A 19,058-nucleotide genomic window follows, 5' to 3' on the forward strand; every position below is an offset into this window, starting at 1 on the left:
CCAGTCCATATTTACAGATATTTTCTCCTGAGGTCTAATTAATACTCTTTGCCCTGTGCACAACTGCCTGCTGGGCATGTATTGTGGTATGCGTATCTAATTGTACAGGTGTAATTGCAGAAATATCTGCGGAAGTTCCCAGGCAGGCTGTGAACGGTGAACAGGGTTACAAGCAGAGTTTGAAAATCCTTTTTATTTCCTTTTTTTTTTTTTTTTTTTTTAATGAATGAGCTCATTGGGAGGGCAGCGCTCACCCTTGGTAGCTGGGGACTGCGAAAGCCTGTTGTCTCACTGCGCCGAATGACTTGTGCCCACCCCGGGGCATGAATGTGAATACGAAAAAAGGAGGGGTTTTTGTACAATATCTCACTGATTTCCTCGTGGCCTGCTGGGTAGGAAGACTCCTGAGGGGAGAGGAGACTCGAGTATCTCCCGCAGAGTGGCCAGGACTCTCAAGGGACTCCTGCTGCAGCCAGTGAGAGCAAAAAAATCCAGACTTCTTAACCCATTTGTGGCTGCAGTTTGAGTTTTTGGGTAAGGATAGTGCAATATTTTTGCTTGCAAAATTAATCTGTGAGAAAACCTTACTTGCTGAGTTTTGCTCGGTTTGAGGTTTCCCCAAATGCCTTGAAGCAGCTGTAGGGAGGGGGAGGAGGCGCAGGTTTTTTGCTCCCAATTAATCTGAACCCAGGTTGAGGCTGTGCTTTGCAAATGCAGATTAACAATGGGATGAACTAGCACAGTCTTGATGCTTATCAATTGCTGAGGCATTTTGGGGTGCTCAGTGGGGCATCCTGGTGAGTCCGCCAACAAGAAGAGACTCAGTAATTTCCCAGTGACTGGAAAATAACTGCAAAAAAAGTTGCTTTGAATCGCTCCAACCCAGCCTGCCTTCAACCCTGGAATGGTCCTTGAGTGGGGACGTTGCTCCATCAAATCCATACGGATCGTGCGGCTCCTGCGAGCTTTTCAGCTGCCTGACCTACTTCTGGCCTCATTTGCACATGTTGCCGTTGTATTAATTCAATGGTGCTACCGAGCCCTTCAAAGCCTCGTTAACTAGATGTGACCAGGGCAGGGTTTCACTCTGGCCAAACGCACTCAATAAAAAATGATTGTGTAGGAACTTCTCGCTTGTGTTGCATGAAGGCTTTGAAAATTTAACCCCCCTGAGTAAAAATTCAGTTAAATAAGACTTGAGTTGGTTTACCATGAAGGAGCAAGGAGGTTGGGGTGAGATGTATCATGGTTTTCTAGCATAGGGTTGTCCCAGCCTGCAGAAAGCTGGATCTGGTGCTGCTAGATCCTTTCCAGACCTTTCCTGTAATTAAAGCACTTATAGGTGGGAAAAATCAGTAAGGGAGTGTGGGACAAGCCGGAGAGTGGCTTTAAACCAAACATGGAGCAAAGGGCAGAGGGATTTGAGCATCATGGGTTGGACCAGCTGGTTTTATACAGGTAGATTTAATCCTTGTTGTCGAGGTCTTGGTGGACCATAGATTTGAAGTTTTCTTTTCAAAAATAAATGCTTCTTTCCTCTTCTTACTTTTCTCATAAAATTGAAAACTGTTATTTTAATTGACCCTTATGAAAGCATATTTTTTTCCACTCCTACGTACCGTCAGCAGTTAAGCATTACATGATGTATTTAATCGCTGTATTATTAATCCCGTGATTCTATCTTTTAACAACTAAAAGCATTCAGCACTTTCTATATCATGGTTTCTCTCCTGCACGTTACAATAAGTCCTTCTGAGGAGGAGCAGGAGTGCCCTTTCTGCTAATTTGAAGACAGATGGATCTTCAAAAGCTGGGAAGAACGATTCTGCTGTGAGCTGGGGATTTGAAAAACAAGAGTTTTGGCCTTAGTTTTGCATCTCTGGTCATCTTGGATGGAGAATGAAGCGATGCCCCATTCCCTCTTCTCCTCCCTGGACCAGTGCTCTGACTCACATAATCTGGCTGCCGGGGTCTGCGTGGGCTTGAAGCCACTGTCATTGTGACTTTTTGGTGTTCCCGAATAAGGAGAAATTACTGCCTCGCGTTAGCGCGGCGTTGACTCATCCAATTAATGCCGTTCACCCTGTAACGAGCCATGTCTCTTGCTTGGCCCTTGGCAGGCTTCGAGGTTGAGCTGCTTCGGCCGTGTTAACATCCCCTTGGATTCATGGTACCCGTTTGCTCTGCTTATGGCTGAGAGTAACTCCTGTTACTCGGGTCTTTGGGGTCTCGGACAAGGGGAATGTGGCACCTCTTAGGGATTTAGTGGGATTTTTAGGACAGGGTAGGACCGTGCGTGTCTCTTGTTAGCACTGGTAGGACTATGCACGTCTCTTGTCAACTTCAGGTAGCTGCCTCTGTGCCAAAGCCAAGTCATGCAAGGATGGAGAAGTAATCACAAGCACCAGAGAGCCTGTAGCTCAAAGAGAGTTTTGCAAACTCCCTGTCTCACCTGTGGGTTAGCGGTGAGCTCCAGCCACCCGTTTGGCACTCCCCAAGCCCTGCCAGCATCATCAGAGCTGTGTATTATATTATTTTCTGTTCATTAATTGCCTTTCATCCCACTTCTTGACCTCCAGGTCTCTAAATGACTCCGCGATCAGTGGGACAGTGATTTCCACCTTTAGCTCTCCTCCTTCCCGGGTCCCCAACTCCCTGCCCCAGCTCTTTCCTTGCCTTTAGATGGAGAAATGCCTGGAGAGGAAAACCAGCATCTCTGTTATCCCGCTAAGAACACATGAGGTTGGAGCGAAACAGCTTTGGAAATAGGCTACAAAGGTGGGTGGGGAAGGGGCTCAGGCAGATCTGCAGCTTCTCAGCAGAGAGAAATGCTCTTTAAATTGTCAGGTTTTGTAGCACCCCTCCGAGGATCAGAATTCCCTGGTTTGTGCTCTCTTGAGTTTTCGCTCTTGGTGTCAGAGCTGATTTGAGGGGGCTGCACAAAAGCCTTATCACAGCATGGTGCGACATGTCAGGTCTTCCTGTCTCCGTCGGGAAACAGCCCTGCATTTAACCGTGGGTTCAGAGGCTGCTAAAATCCTGGCCGGGGGGAAGAGTTGGTCATAGCAACTCATATTGGGCTGCAAAATTCAAGTTTGTAATTTTATCTACCTAGGAGTATGGGAGGGAGGGAGGAGAGCATGTCCCAGGGGTCTTTTTTGGGGTGGGAATGGTGGTTGGACGTCCCGGGGCGGCTGCTCGCTGCCCTCCATCCCCTGCCCGCTCAGCTCCTACAAACTCCAATATGGACTAAAATCAAGCAGGGCTGAAATTAAAACCAAAGGTGATTTCTTCCCAGCTTGTAAGAGGAGAATTGATGCAGGACGCCTTCGCTGCAAGGTCTGGTGGATTCGCAGCCACCCCCTTGGCTTTCCCCATGGTGGCGGTTCGATCGCGTGGTTATTATCATATAGAAATGGGGTAATCATCCTCTCATTAGAGGGTAAGTGCAGATTTGCTTTTTCTCTTAGATGCATTGCAGAGCAGTTGTAATTACCAGCTGCTGTCTATCCTGGTGTTTGCACTGTTATTAAGGTGATCATCGGGCAATTAACAAGTAACTACAGAGGATTTACCAGCAAACTTCATTATGTGCCTTACCATGTCATCGAGTGTGGGTGGTAGAGAAGGGTTGTGATGCCAGGAATCAAAAATATCCATGCTGATTGAATTCATATGGCAAAACCAACCCCCTTCCAGAGAAACCCAGTGACGGAAACCAGGGCAGCCAGGCTTTGCAAGGGGTGATGCAAACTTTTCCTGCTGCTTTTGATGCTCATCTCCGGCCGAATGGGGATGGGCTGATCAGGTTTTTGATGAAATACATGGTTATTCCCCTTGCAGTTTTTTACCGTGCTGCATAGGTCCTGGCAAAGACTTTGATGTCGCTGGTGTGATCCGAATCCACCATTTTTCACAGAAAAGCTGCTTTTCAGGGAACGCTGGTCTTTCTCCCCAGCTATTTTCCATCCAAATCCCTCTGCCACTCATCTTGCAACAGCATCGTTCCCTGCTCATCGTTCCAAAACTCATTATATTCCAGCGAGCCTTCCTTTGCAATCTGCCTTTGCTGGGAGATGTGCCAGTATATCCATTCCCTTCCTCGAGGTGCATGTTGCTTTGCAAGATGCTTTCTTGTGCTTTAAGCTGCTTTGAGTAGAATGAACTCATTTTTATTTTATTTTTTTTTTAATCGGAGGGTGCTTTTAGCCAGCAGGGTGTGGAGATGGGCTGGGGTCCAGCCTGCAGCACTAACCCTTAGCAAAGCAGGTTGCAAGGGGTTGGGTGACCTTTTAAACTAGGAGCTAAGCAAGGAGAGGGCCAAGAAATTCAGGTGGATTAGCTCAATATTGGCTTGTTAGTCCCAGGGACTACTTTGAGCTGCTTGGGCATAGGTAGCACGCAGCCTTTTCTAAGCCATGAAACCCCAAAAAAACGATGCAGCATGGCTTGGGTTGCTGGCAGTATCTCCCCGTATCATGCAGCGCTTTTTTTCCCCCATTGCACTTGCATTTCCCCATTGCATTTGCATGGCAAATAAGCGGTGCACGCCTCCCTCCGAAAAAGAGGGGTGTTATGCGTGGCACTGGTGGGGGTTTTCCCTGCCAAAGGGATGGCCCCGGCGATGCTGGGAGGAAGGACCAGCACCGCTCTGCAGCAGCCTCATGCATGCTACGTGCTTTAAATTTTTCAAGGATACTTTTCAGCCCTGGAAAAGCTATTTTTAAGCAATGCACGTGTCTGTCCTGAAAACCCTCCTCGGTTTCTCTCCCTTGCTAGCGGGTGAAGCCTGTCCCATGCACGCTGCTTCCTCAGCCCCTCAAGCATCCAGCCCTCGAACCTCCTCCCTCCCAGTTTGCGCTGTGCACTTTCCGTGATCTCTTCCCTCACTCGCTTTGCAGATGGATTAATTAAAGTGGATAAGGTGATTCTGATTGGCACGCGGGAAGGAACGGCGGGGATTAGCGGGGGACGCATGGTGTGCATTAATGTGTACCCCCCGCCTTCAAAGCCAAATGTATTTCCTGGGACACTGTAGAAGAGATAAACATTAAATCAAACCTAATCCCAGCACACCGACCTGATGCTTAAAATAGAGTATAAAGATGAAACTGTGATTAAAAGCCTGTTATCAGAAAGAGGCCTGCCTGTTTAGTTTCAAACAACTAAAGTGTCTGTAAAATATCACAAGTCTAAATTTCACTTTCCGAGAGATTTCAATTCTTTTATAGATGAGATGGAGCCTGGAAGCGGACAGTGATTGATAGACATAAACTAGCTACAAAAACACACCAGAAATAGTGTCCAGGCAGAGTGGAGAAGATAAAAATCAACCCCCCCAAAAAAGCAAAGATTGTGCATGAAAATTAAGGATTGAATTGTCAGCGTGAATTAACAGGAAGAGTTTGAGCGAACTCATTAGGAGCAATGAAGCCTCTTGGAACGGTGAAAGCAAAGGAAAAAGAGCGAAAAAAAGGTTTTTTTCTCCTCTTTGGAGATGTAGGTTTTTGAGCATGGGTTTCTGCGGCCGGGGGCTTTCCCCCAGGAGCCTCCAGCTGTGATTTGGGATGGGGAGGGCTGCAAAAAGCAACGTGAAAAGGGCTCCAGATGCTCCTTGGTTTCTTCGAGGACCTTTTCACGTGTCAGCTTGGCACTGGCTGAGAAGCCGCTCGCCTCCGGCTGTGCCGCAGGGCCGACGGGCGCGATGCGAACGGCTCCTGACAGCACGAAACGCTTGGGATCGTGTTGCTGGCTTTGATGTTGAAGGAACTGAAGGGATGCAAGCAGCCCTTTTTGGAGCCCTGCTTTATCCTGGCATCGTTAGGCTCTCTTTTTCAATTAAAGCTGCTTCATTGAAGGGGGAGAGAGGGGAGGAAGGTTGTCATAAATAATCCGTTGCTTTTCTTTATGGTACTTTTCATCCAGGGATCAAAAGCTCTTCGTAACGGTGCAGTGAGCTTTGTTTCTGATTGTTGGTGCTGGCGTGCGAAGAGAGGGTGAGCGGCTCGCTGTGGGTTTGGGTGCAAGTTGGTGCTTGAGCCAGGTGTAAAATCGATGGAGTGAAATGAGTCGTTTTGGGGATTGTGCTGTCTAAGGGTGGAATTTGGGAGGGTGGGCTGTTGGTGTTAATGACTACCGGCCTTTGGGTCTGTCAAACCCAAGGCAAGGGCCAAGCTGAGCATCCAGACAGACTATAAAGGTACAAGCAGGGAGGGGAGAGGAAAAACCTAGCAAAACCTAGCTTAAAGCTGTCCAGCTAGATTGATCATGCTGCAATTATACGTCCCCTTCCCAACCAGAGTAAGAGCAGCCCAGCATTGAGCAAAGGGGATGTGCCAAGTGCTGACGGCACCGTTTGGGATTGGATGTTTAATGTCCCAGAGTTAGGTGGGTTTTCCTTGGCCATCTGGGACATCTTCCACCTCCTCCTCTCCCTCGAAGCCTCTGCTTTTTCCCTATCGGTGTCTGAATCCCATCCTGTACTTCCCTTGCAGATCCTTGGCCTCATGATCCTGTGTGTTGGGATTTACGCTGAAGTGGAGAGGCAAAAGCACAAAACCTTGGAAGGGATCTTCCTGGCTCCGGCCATCATCCTCCTCCTGCTGGGCTTCACCATGTTTGGTGTCTCCTTCGTCGGCATGGTGGGGAGCCTCAGGGACAACCGGACGCTGCTGAAGATGGTAAGGCCGTCACCGCGCTCTCCGTGCAGCCCTCGGAATGGTCTGGGTGATCTCAAGGAGGAAAATTAATGTATCCTAACGAGTCACCACCATGCCTCACAGCAACGGTGTGCCCCTTCTTGGATTTAAATGCTTGTTTGATGTGACTGCTCGGTGTTTTCAGCTTAGCTGTAAAGTCAGCGGAGGGGTAACAGGGAGAGGATATATTTAAATTGCAGAGCTGGCACCCTAATTTCCCTGTCTTCCATGGCTGAATGGCTCCCGACATCTGCGGGAAGCTCTGCTGCCTTCCTCCTGAGGTAACAAGGGCATTATTTTGGGGGCTGAGATCCCATCTCTGGTGGAGCAAAGTCTCCACTGTTAAGTTTATTTTAGCCGCGACGATGCCAATAGAAAACAGCTTTGTTTCCTTTTGCAAGGGAGTTCCTAGCAGAGGGAAAAGTTACCTTTGAAGTCTGAACTGGAGGAGATCCAGGACACTAGGGCAAAGCTCTTCACTCCTAACCTGCTTTCCAGGGGTTTTGTCGGTGCGTTGAGCGTCCGACTGCCCGTCTTCCCTGCAGCTCATTGCCTGCCCTTGCTCTGGGGTAACACCTCTGCCTCCAGTGAGCAGCAGGAGGCTGCAGGGCTTTAGAGGCTGAATTATAAGCCATTCCCTCCATTCAGATGGGTGCGAAGCTCTTTCATCACCCTCAGCCAGGGCCAACGTCCGTCAATGAGCTCTGTGACAGCTCTGTCAGTTCTTCGGCTGAATCCAGTGCTCCTTCGGTGAAGAAGTTGCTTTCAGATGAATAATCTGTGCTGGTCCATGGAGCCTTCCTGCCGCTGTGCGTGTGCCTTGCATGCTAACAGTTTGGATAACACCTTCATCTCCCATGGTTTGGGTTGATTGGTTTATTAAAATCAAACACTCTGGGTAGCTAGCACTCCGTTGTACTGGCTTGCAATATTGCTTTTGAAAATTGCTCAACATTTGCATTTCCAATTAATACAGATGGAAGCCCAGATCAGAAAACCAATACTGTCTTTGCTTCTGCATGAGCAGATGAAATTATCATTGCTTTTCGGTACGTCTGGTTTTGCCACCTGTAATAGGTGGTTGTCTGCGTTGCATTTGAAAAGGTTGCAGGGATCAAAGCTGTGCAGTTATACCTCTAACATATAGCCCTCTTTTTCCTGTCCATCAAAGCAACTGGGAAAGCTCTGTATTTCTTTGCAATTGAAGCCCAGAAAATATTTTTCTGCCAAAGCTGAAGTTATGTTGCTTGTGGAGAACATTTCATCTTCTTTTTCATTTGTCTGCTTTTAAAGCTATACGGTATGGTGTTCATTCTACCTAGGCTTATTGCAAAGAAGGATAAGTACTTCAAATTTCCGATAATATTTTTCTTTCTGCACTAATACTTATGAATCAAGGTTAATACTCTGTTTCCACAACCCAGACTGAATTTGGAAGTGGAAAATTGACACATCAGAGGGTAGGAAATCTCATCCTTGGGGTGACCCAGGGCGACAGAAACCCAAGCTCATTAACTGTATTTCACAGGTTGTCGGCTGAATCAATTTTGCAATGGGCACAGCTGAGAAAAAGAAATAATCCTGCCCATTTGGGTTGGCTTTTTCTCTTCGTGGATATAAGCAGCTTCACGCCTGCCATGTGGAATAAATAAAGCAACACCCAATGTGCAAGACATCAAACACAATAACACTTGCATCCCTTTTGGCTAGGATATAAGAAAGGGGATGTTTGTCTCGTGTGTTGAAATACGTTGTATTTCTGAGTGGTGGGATTTTAGGGTTACTCAAGGCTCCTCACCTGCCTTTAGCTGGCTGCAAAGAGCACAATTGGCCCAATACTACATTAATTATCTATTTTCTGGGAGCAGATAAATTAAGTGATATTTCATAGAATCATTTAAGTTGGAAAGGACCTTTAAGATCGTCAAGTCCAACCATTAACCGAACACTACACAGTCCACTACTAAACCATGGATCCACTTAATCACGATCCATTTCTGATAATGGATCCAGCCCAATTCCCACTCTCGGAGCTGCAACGCTGTTTCCCCCATGGATATATTCAGCTTGATGGGCATTGGCATGAGGAGGAGAGCACAACAGCAGTGAAGCATTTTGGAAATGCTCTGGATGGTGAGATAAATGAGGGTGTTCCTTGCACACGCACTGCACAGTCACACAAATATGGGAGGTATTGGTGGTCTGCATGGAAGTGAAAATCGTAATGCTGCCTCTTCTTGTAGGAAATAACATTGCAAGTTCATAGCGGACAAAAAATGCACTTAAAGAGCATCTCTAAAAGCCTGGGCCACGAGCGTGGGTTTGTTTGCATGTCCACTTCTGGCTTGCTCTGCCACCTTGGATGAGCCATGGTAGACTTGCCCACTCAAAGGGGTTGCAGGTCTGTATGGAGGCAACCCTGGATTAGTGTTTTCCTGGTGGAGATGCAGCTTATCCCAGCAAAAGTGCTTTATCTGTCTATCTTAGAACAGTTCCGCAGTGAGACTGGGCTGCACTGGAAGACCATTGCTGCTGGCATGATTTTATGGCACTGAATTACTTAATGCTTTCTTGTGCTCTTACCTGCTTGTGGACATATTGGCAAAACTATGCTGTCAAGCCTGGACTTCTCCATTGTGTTTATATTCAAATTGTCTGTGAAATGCATTATTAGTCTTTCCATCCATCACTCAAAAATGGGTGCTCATACCAGAAATTCATAGAGGGTTTCACTATGGGACATCCTCTCTTGTGCAGCAGCCTCTTGAGGCATGGGAGACTGGGAGTTGCTTTCATTTGTAGAAGTGTTTCACACCAGTTTTCTGCTGAATTTTACTGGGAAAACTCTTGAAAAGACATTATTGGTTAGTGGGTTTTGTAATCTGTTCACCTTGAGGGGGAATCGGGTGGTATGGGGACGATGGAGAAGGGAGCTCTGCCCCATGAACCCCAAAACCAGACTCAGGACAGACCCTGGAGACTGTATCATGAGATAGCATAAAAATGCATATATTGATGCTGATGGATAATCAATGCATGAATCCCTTTGGGCTTTTACGAGCTTGTGTGTGCAGGTGTACTGCAGCTGCTCGAATGCCTGCACACACATTTTCAGGGAACCCAAGCTAAGAAAGAGCACAAAACTGCCCCAAACTTCAAATCACTAATAAAAATTGACTTGTCTCTTCATCTAAAAATATGTCTTGTTAATCTGGAGAGCAAGCGATAAATTCCTCTTTATTTAGGAGAAAATACTTCAGTGCCCTACGAAAATTCATCAGATAGCACTTGATGTTAATAACCTTTTTTTTTTTTTTTTTTTTTTTTTATTTACACAAAATGTAGTGGGTGTAGGTGCAGGTGTGTATGTGCTTGTTAAATCCTCATTCATCTCGGTCGCTTGCTGCTGACAGATGGATTTTTATTTTCCTTAGCCCCCTGGAAAAAAATCGACCAATGTTTCTCTTGGGCAAAACAGTTAGGAAAGCCACCCAGCTCCTAAATCTGCTACTTGATGTATTATTCCAATATCCCCCCTGCAAAGTACCACAAATTACATTTTGGTTTTAATCTTTTCCTTATCAATCTTACTCTCTCCAGTCATTACCTGTAATTATCATGCACAACCACACAACTCATAAGCCAGATTATCATGTCTTTAGTGTCTTCTCTAATAACCCAAGCAAAGTCTGTTCAATAAAGCCACCGCCTGATTGCAATTCTCAGCTCAAGTTTATGAGACAAATAACAGGCAAGACCTGGGGATTTTAGCGGCTGGTGTATGTAATCGGTATTATGAAGACTGGCATTTTATAGATGGGTTAAGAGTTTCCATTTGGAAATCAAGTTTCTTCTGTCACCATTAACATTTGCAAGGCTTGAAGAACTGCACATTGTCTGATGAAGATGGCTTGCCTTTGCTTTGAGGGAGTTCAGGGTGATTTAGCAAATAGACTGTAAAAATCATTATTTCTCTTGCTCAATTCGACGGCTGGGGGGAGCTGGGCTGGCTTGGTTTAGGAACTAGAAATGCAATGGGACAGGCTGCTCTGGCAATCGGGTTTTGTGGTTGAATATGCCCAAATTGGCTCCTCTTCATGGGTTTCTTTTAGAACTGTTCTTGCAAGAAACGTATATCTTACACAGCATCTCCTACCTGGGGGCTTGGGATCCATGTCTTCATCCCATGGATATTTTAGCTTCCAAAAAGTCAGTAAAGCCCTGAATTTTCACAGGTGGTTTCAACAGAGTTTCATTTATTTTATGCAGAATGAGAGAGAGATGAGGGTCCAGGCAGGCCAAGAAATCCAGCTTTCCCATTTTTCTTTTCCGTTTGGTGAGCTTTTTGGGTTCCTCATTTCCTGCCTTGGGTTTGCCAAAATTTGTCACCCACGGCAGAATTTGACCTTGGGTTTGCGGCAGTGAGAGATCAGCTGCTGCTGCAGGTCTTTGGGCCTTTTGCAGGTGTTATATATCTATATATAAATATATAACCAGCATAAATATATATAAATACTCATATGTTAAAAAAATGTATATTTATATCTATACTGCTATTTCCAAATGTCAGCAGCAGCAAGATGTGAAAAGCAAACTCTGACAACCACCACCAGCTTTGCCATTTATTTTATTTGCAATTTTGTATTTTTATTCTCAAGGTCGACCCACGATGCAACTTCCCGAGCTGGGCTTGAAATGTGCCTTCCCCTCCCTCTCCAGCCCCTGATTGCACGTGTAAATAGAGAGATTAAATGCTGGAAAATGGCAGATATGTCAGGTTTGAAGAGGGGAGCGAGTACGGCTGCGGGGAAATGGTTGGCAATCACAGAGCTATTGTGTGGATGGAGAATTGTCCTTCTCCTTGGAAGATTAATTCACCCTCGAAGAGAGTCAGCTACTACAGTGATTTGAAGCTTGGGGGCCCTGAATAAAAGCAATCAGAATAACGCACATGTGAAGGAGCACTTTGAGGTCTGAACTGGTCCAAGCAGCTGGGTTTTTTTCCGATCGTGCGGAGAAAGGGGCCAAAATTAACACGGAAAACCTCTATTACAGTGATGCCATATAAAGCATCCCTCTGCTACATCACCAGCGCTAATTCATTACCCCACAGCAGCCACTTAAAATCAGTTTTAAGTCAGAGGAGGCGAAAATACCAGTAAGTAGCACCTTCCCCTTATTGTTCTTCTGTGCTCAGAAGAATTGGGTGAAATAGTTTAAAAAAGAGTAAATGTTTTGTGGGTGCGTTGCTTGCACTTAAGCCACTTGGATATTTGACTTGGGTGAATTCCTCGTGGTTTTGTGGTGCTGGAAAACCTCTTGGTTGAGAGCAGAGGATTTGCACGGAGTACCCAGCTCATCCATTTACTCCAGGGCATGTTTGCCTCCAGGCCAACAAAAAGAAATAATCCCTTGAATATTTGTAGTAGAAAGGCAAATTTCCAAGACCAGAGGGCTTGGCAAAGGCATTGGGATGAACCAAAAGGCTCAGCGTGATCCCCTGAGCATGGCGAGCTTGGTGGTTGGAGGAATTTGGGGTGAATTTGGGCTGCCCTGGGTTTGCAAGGTTTGCAGCTGATGGCTGGAGGTGAGTTTTTCTGTCCCTGCGTGAGGGAGAATTGGGTGGTTTAGGATGCAGTGAAAAAAATGGGGTATTTATGGGCAATATGGAGATTCCCTTCCAGAAAAAATTAAAGCAATTTCCAGCTGAAATAGCATTTCACCAGCAGCTCCTTTAGGCTGTTTTTTGGCTATTTCTGCCCTCTTAGAGGATGAAGAAGGGGAAAGAGTTGCCACTTCTGCTCTAGCCACAGCAAGAGACCCTGCCACGTGGTTTTTCCCATCGGCGAGATCCAGGTTTTGGAGAAGCAGTTGTGGGTTTTGGTTGCAAAAGATGCAGGTTTTGGAGGTCAGGTGCATCCGACCTCCATCAAAGCGCGGAGTATTATAAACCAGGGCAACATCGATCGCTGGGCTGGCAGCCCTCGGTGGCTCTGGCAGGGTGGTGTGATGAATATCACGTGTCAAGCGCAGTGGAAAACTTGATAAATAAAAGGCTTCTTCTGGTTGTAGGTTTGCATGAGAAACGAAGCTGCATTTCTGTGTTTGAACTCATCCAGGGTTATAATCGCTGCTGCGAAGGAGGTCACGAGGCTTTTTTCCACTTGCTTTTGTCTGCTTGCGGGGAAATTTTAGGTTAATTTGAGGATGCTTTGTGCAAAGCATCACTAAAAAAAACCCATATCTCTTTCTGCTTCCTGGGGACTAGGCTGGGGTCCAGAGTCCGCTGCTCCGGGGCAGGCTCAGCTCCCTGCATTGGCAATGAAGATTTTTCTCTGGATAGTACGATATCAGCAGGTTTCGATGGTGCCGCTTTAACTCTCCAAAAAACAAATTCCTGATAATTAGCACACAAATAGAGCCTGCTGGAAAAAAGCAATTGAAGAAACTCCTTCCTGCAGAGGTTTGCTTGGGGATCTGCATATATTTCTTTTTTCTGCCTAAGCCCGCTGATTATATAGCATGCTCTGATTACAGGGTCTCTAAACAAAAACACCACTTTCTTGATTTTTTTCTGCTTAGCCGCGCAGAGGGGTGGATAAATGAGGAGGGCCTGACATTTGCGCAGCAGCAAGCATTCGGGATTGCTGGGGGAACTGAAAGCATCCCAGACTTGGGAGCAAAGGCTTTGAGCGAAAAGAGGAGAGTCCCAGCTTTGTGCTAGGGACCAGATCCGATGGGAAAGGGCTTTGGAGCAGGCGGGTACCGATGCTTCCCTTGGGCAGCCTTTCGTGCTCCCTATTTGCGTAACAAGCATCCGCAGCCTTCTCCTGGGTGAGATGGATCTGCAAACCCTCTAACACCCAAATCCCCCCAAAATACAGTGAGAAAAAGCCTTGCAGGGAACCTCCAGCACTTTTTACCCAGCTCTCTGTGACTAATTTGTTCTCCTTTAAATCTGTGGTTTTAAAGCTTTTTTAATTGTTATTATTTCATTTGCTTGAGACAAAGTAGGAAACCCCAGGGCAGCACAAGTGGCTTTGTGCAAGAAATTGTGGCTGATCTCCCCCGTTAAGTGTTGCTCACCTCTTGGCTGGGGCTTTTTAATCACCTCAACGCACTTTAAATGGGGATTTGCTTGGCCCAGGTTTGGCTCTGAGGGAGAAGAGGAGGCTGCAGCCCTGGGAGAGTTAAGGAGTCTTTTGCCACGCTGATTATCAGCACTTTCATGCTGAATTTCTTGCAGCGTCCCCCATTCATCATCTTTCTAGGAGCGGTTTAGGAAGGTTTTGCGAGCAGCAGAAAACATACTTTATTCTTCCTGAGCCTCATATGTTGAGCATCGTCAGCAAACTCCCAGCATGTTGTACTTCTATCCTTGGTGTTCACCCCTTTCTTTTTAATCTCATCATTAAATTAGCCGTTACAATAATAACAGTCATCCTCGCAGTGCGTTAGTGGGGCTTCAGAGCTTCTGGAAAGCCCAATAAAGGACTGATGTTACAAAATCCTTCCAAAAATCCTCCAGGCGTAGATTATTTATGGACATCTCTGGAGTTACTTATGTTCTCAATATGAATTTTTAGTAGATAAAAGCTATATCTCATGCTGCATTTCTACTCCCTAGAGAGAACTGCTGGTGGTTCCCCAGCATTCCTCAAAGTCACTGCTACCCATTGCACGATGAAAGGTGAGCACCCGAGTAAGACTGAGGAGAGGTTTTTGCAAAGTCTGAGATGATATTAATAGCGTCCAAGTGGTTTAATCTGTATTAGGAGTTTCCAGTGAATTGCCTGGTGGTCATTAAAGGATTAAGCTGATTGCACCATTGAAATATCTTTCCTGATTGGGGGGAAAGCAACAGGTACAGAGGTCTTTGGAAAGAGGTGAAATTTGATTGCTTGGCCCTCAAACTCTGAAATAAATTAGATTTGAAAGGCGCCATTGCTCATGGAACTGGATGGAAGGGGGGTTCTAAGAGGCAACATCCATCCCGGTTCATAAAACCCCTCCTTTTCTTTGGGTTTTTGGGAACATGAGCATGTTCTAGCTGCAGCATCCAGCCTGGTCTTGAGATGGGAGAGGAGGGTAGCAGGGCTATAGCTGAGGAAGGCTTACCAGCAGCCAAAAATGGAGCCAGCTGCAGGCTATAAAAGCCCAAAGGGGGAAAAAGGGGGAGTTCTAGCAGGTCTGGGGAGCAGATTTGGTCTTCAAAGGAGCAGAGTAGGCATCTGTGGGACTTGGTGGAGGTAGGGCTAGTACCTGGGGTGTGGAGGATGGACCACGCTGCGTGCCCGGGGCTCTCGGGGAGTCCTGGTTGATTATTTGCAAGGCTACTGGCTCTTTTGGGATTAAAACCAGGTTTCTTGTTTATTCAGTTTCTGAAACACAAAGGAAATGTGTATTTTTACTCGTGTCTTGGCAAATGTGTGCATGAAACCCAGGCAGGGGTAATGACCCCCAGCCTGAGTGGATGGGCAGGAGAGGTATAAATAAAATAACATTGTGTGAATAAAATAGTGTCCTGAGCAGAGAGGGTTATTCCTGTATTGCTAAAAGAGAAGATGCTCTGCAAAGTCTCTTCATCTGGGCTTTGTTGTCCTTGTTTTATCTGTGTAGGAGACATTCCTGACAGATTTTTGTTGTGGTTTTTTTTTTTGCTTCAAAGCAACTATGAAAGCTGTTTCTACGTGGGAATAAACAATTATTTCAGTTTTCAGAGGAAGGGCTGCATGCAACCGTCTTTCAGAAAAAAAGCAAACCCTTAGAAAGGGCCACTCTGCGTGGGAGAAAGCTCTAACATGTCATTAGGAAGAAATGGTTCTTTAAAAGCATTACTTAAAGTTTCAATCTAGGGACAAAAGCAACCGGAATCATGTTTCTGTGCTCACGTGAAACCGTAGACTCCTCGGTGGCTGGTGTCAAGGAAGGCAGAGGAGGAGGCAGGCGCTTGCCAAAGGGATGATTTAGTGGCCTCCCAGGTAGAGCGAGAGATTTATTTATTGCACGCCTCTGCATCAGGTGCGTTTCACGTGGCTGCATGTTCGATCTGTTCCTGTTTATCAAGAAGGAACAACCAGTTCCTTTTCCAGATGCCCAAAAATATGGAGAAACCTGGGCACCACCATCCTGTAAACTCCTGCGCATGCAAAACCAGGAGGATTCGTGCTTTTTAGGAAGAGAAATTAAATTGCATGAGTTTCTTTTCATCTTGGGGATGGGAAGTCCAGATTTTCCATCCCTTGACGACCTGTCACCACTTTTATATTGATGGGTCCAAACCCTTTTCCTGCATTGGCTTCAGTAGGACTGACTTACCTCCTGGAGAAGCAGCTATAGAAGGTGATAAAAATAAAATGTTGGGGGGGTATTTACGTGAATGCAGAAAGTACCTCTTCCCACAGGGGTTTAATGGTGACTGTAGAGCCTGGAATGAGGTTAAAATTATCTCCACCCTTCGCAGAGGGGTTTCAAACTCCTCTGTTCCTCCTCCATTCACTTCTCTAGGGTCTCGTTATATGGGGCTTGTAAGGTCTTTTCTTTTAAGTATGACCAGTACCTTTTTCTCAGAAAAAAACCCACTTGATTTCTTAAATTAGGCAGCGGTTTATGGTCTGCCTGTACTATTTTAATGTTAAGTTCATCAAGAGGGCAGAGGGATTCAAGAGCAGCATCTTCAGCCTCAGCTTTCCCAGTGTCCTGCTTCTAGGTACCCAGGAATCTATTTATAGGTTTATTTCTTTTCTTTTTGGCTTGTATCATGGGCTCTCTAGAAATTATCATCCTTGTTATCGCTCTTATTATCTTGTCCTTTCCTGTGACTGAGCTGAAGTAGGAAATGGATCATCAAGAAGCAAATATTTTCCCTTATCAGCCCCTGGGTGCCGCATGGGAAACTGTTGGCGCTGGGTAGAAAGGAAGGATTTTTTGAGATTGTCTTTTTTTTTACTTTTTTTCCCCTGCAGTTGTGGCAGCCGGTTGCTCTCCCTGGCTACACTGTGAGATCGCAGCAGCATTTTGCAGACGGAGGTGGCTCATATTAAATGAACATCACAGATTTCTCTGGTGCTTTTGCGTTGCTCCAGTAGCTCTTCCATCCCACCGGCTGCGTCTCCTCCTTTCCCTGCCTCATCCCTGACAAACAGAGCATCCCTCTGCCATCCAAAATCCCATTGGAGTCACATTCGGGCTTGGCATGTCTTGAACCTCCCATGGCCATCGGTGTCTCGGGTGCATCTGAGCTCAGGAGTGATGCTCAGCCTCTATCCATGGCTCAAGGATCCTTCCTTGGGCTGGGTCCCAAATAAATCCCTGCGTGGTTTGTTCACCCCTCAGCCTCGGTGCCTCCAACCCATCCCTGACGTGTGTTCTTCCTTTCTGCCTGGTGAGAACATGTTCAAGCTGGAAACTGGAGGAGGCTGCACGCTGCTCGTGGTCTGGAAATGAAGCAGCAGCAGGTTTGCAACCCCCTATCAGCCAGACCCACGGCTGGAAGTATTTACTCTGGACCAACTCCATGTTTCAGGCAGTTTTTAAGCTTCTGGGAGATGAAACTGGATGGCAAGACATCCTATCTGGCGTATGGAGGTGGCAGAAAACCAAACACCCAGAGGACATATGGGAAGGGATCACTCTGGGCAACCTATATATTGCTTATGTAAAATGACCCTAATGAAGGGGATTATTCCCCAAATTGGAAGGAGACCTGTCTTCAAACCTGAGGCAGAGTGCGGGCCCTGGGCACTTTCCTTCCGTGCTCAGTTGGGCTTCGGGAGAGATTAATGATGAATAAAACGGCACTGGAGACTTGTTAGAGGAGGGAAGGAGCAGCTTGGAGCTCTGCTGGTCACGGGAACGGGGGCGATTAATCTTTTTGTCAAGGGATTTGAGGGAATTAAGCAGTATAATTGTGAAATTTTGGATTGATGAGCTCTTTAAAGGGAGCTGGCTGTGGTGAGTGTTAATTTAATAAGAACTGAGCAACTTTTCCCCGATCCAGCTGTCTTGACCAAGATGAAGTTTTTATCGGGGAGTTTCTCTCTGCGAAAGCCGGGCTTTGCTTTGTGATGGGCGAGATCCTCGGGCACCGTCCTGGTCCCTCCTCTGCAGCGTTTGCCTCTTCTTGGGGACGTGAGTGGTGAAGCCCGGCCAGAGGGTCACGCTGCGGAGGCACTGCTGCTTGCTCATGTGCCACCACTTCCATGGAAAGCATGGATTTTTGCAAAAATTGGGGGAAAAACCAGCTCCTTGTCGTACTGCTTTGTGATTTATTTTTTTTAACTTGCTTTGTGATTTTGAGCTTGCTGCAAACTTGCGGCAGCTCAAGGCAGGATTAAATGCTGTTTAATGTGGATTTTTGCTCTTTATTTTGCTGCTGGAGTCTTTTTAAGGAACAAAATGCTGATTTATTCGTTCTGGCAGACAGCAAGGGCTGCAATGCACTAGGTAAAAGGGACGACAATGGATGCTGCCAGCAGTTTCGCTCCTAAACGTGCATTACAATTACCGGGGTTGCTGCAGTCCTCGTGAATGCAAAGAAAGTGCCACTTTCTGCTGTATTGGTGCAGCTGGCAAGGGTTTGCATGCTCCGTTCGGCCGTTATTTGGGGGCAGAAGAGCTGGTTTTCACTCAAGGTGCACAATTTTCAAGGCTTGTGCTGGAGACCCGGGTCTATAAATTATAAGGGAAATTGTGGACTTTCTGAAGGCAAGGTTATATATTGCAGGGTGTCTGGGGGGAGCTGGGCATCACCGATGTGACTTCGCAGGTTTGCAGTTTCTCTCTTGCAAGGAATTGCAATCAGCATCTGCTGTGTCTTTCTTCCCAATTAATGCTGGCACTTTTCCTCCATTTATAAAGACCATCAGCTAAGCTCTTTTTTGGGCTTGCTCTCTTGGAAACAGTGGGTTTTGCTACCTGTGAACTTCATCTGATGGAACATTTGAAAGCCCCATTCACTCATCATTTTTCTAATAGCCGTGTACAGCTGGCATCCTACGGACTTCTGCACAACACACCCGCGTTTGTTTATAAATCAGATATCAAACCTGGATATTAAATATTAGCCTTGAATTCAATATGCAAGGAGCAGGTTGAGTTGTATTGCATAAACCTTGCCTTTTATATCTTGACTTGACAAGGTGTACGGCAGAAATTGAGACTGAAAGAAGGAAATAGAGTGGAGGACAAAATCAGTGCATGGTGTGCAATGGCCAAAGCACCAGAAAGAGCAGAAAAACCATCTAGCAACCTGCACGAGCGGTCTCTTGGGTTGAAATTCTTGATTTCTGGGAAGAGCTGCAGGGTTGGTGCCTTCAGAAGAGCCTCCCATCAGTTTGGCAAGAAGAAAGGCTCTGCGTG

At 46.3% G+C, this 19,058-nt stretch overlaps 1 protein-coding gene across 1 annotated transcript in view; it reads left to right on the forward strand.

Annotated features, from left to right (window-relative positions):
* LOC142038320 (tetraspanin-15-like) overlaps positions 1-19,058 on the forward strand; it is a 44,553-nt gene that overhangs the window by 883 nt on the left and 24,612 nt on the right. The window contains exon 2 of the mRNA XM_075043667.1: positions 6,495-6,680. Coding sequence (XP_074899768.1) covers positions 6,495-6,680 — 186 coding nt within the window. The remainder of the gene's footprint in view (positions 1-6,494; positions 6,681-19,058) is intronic.

Source organism: Buteo buteo, chromosome 12, assembly GCF_964188355.1.
Source record: "Buteo buteo chromosome 12, bButBut1.hap1.1, whole genome shotgun sequence".
NCBI classification, from domain to species: Eukaryota; Metazoa; Chordata; class Aves; order Accipitriformes; family Accipitridae; genus Buteo; species Buteo buteo.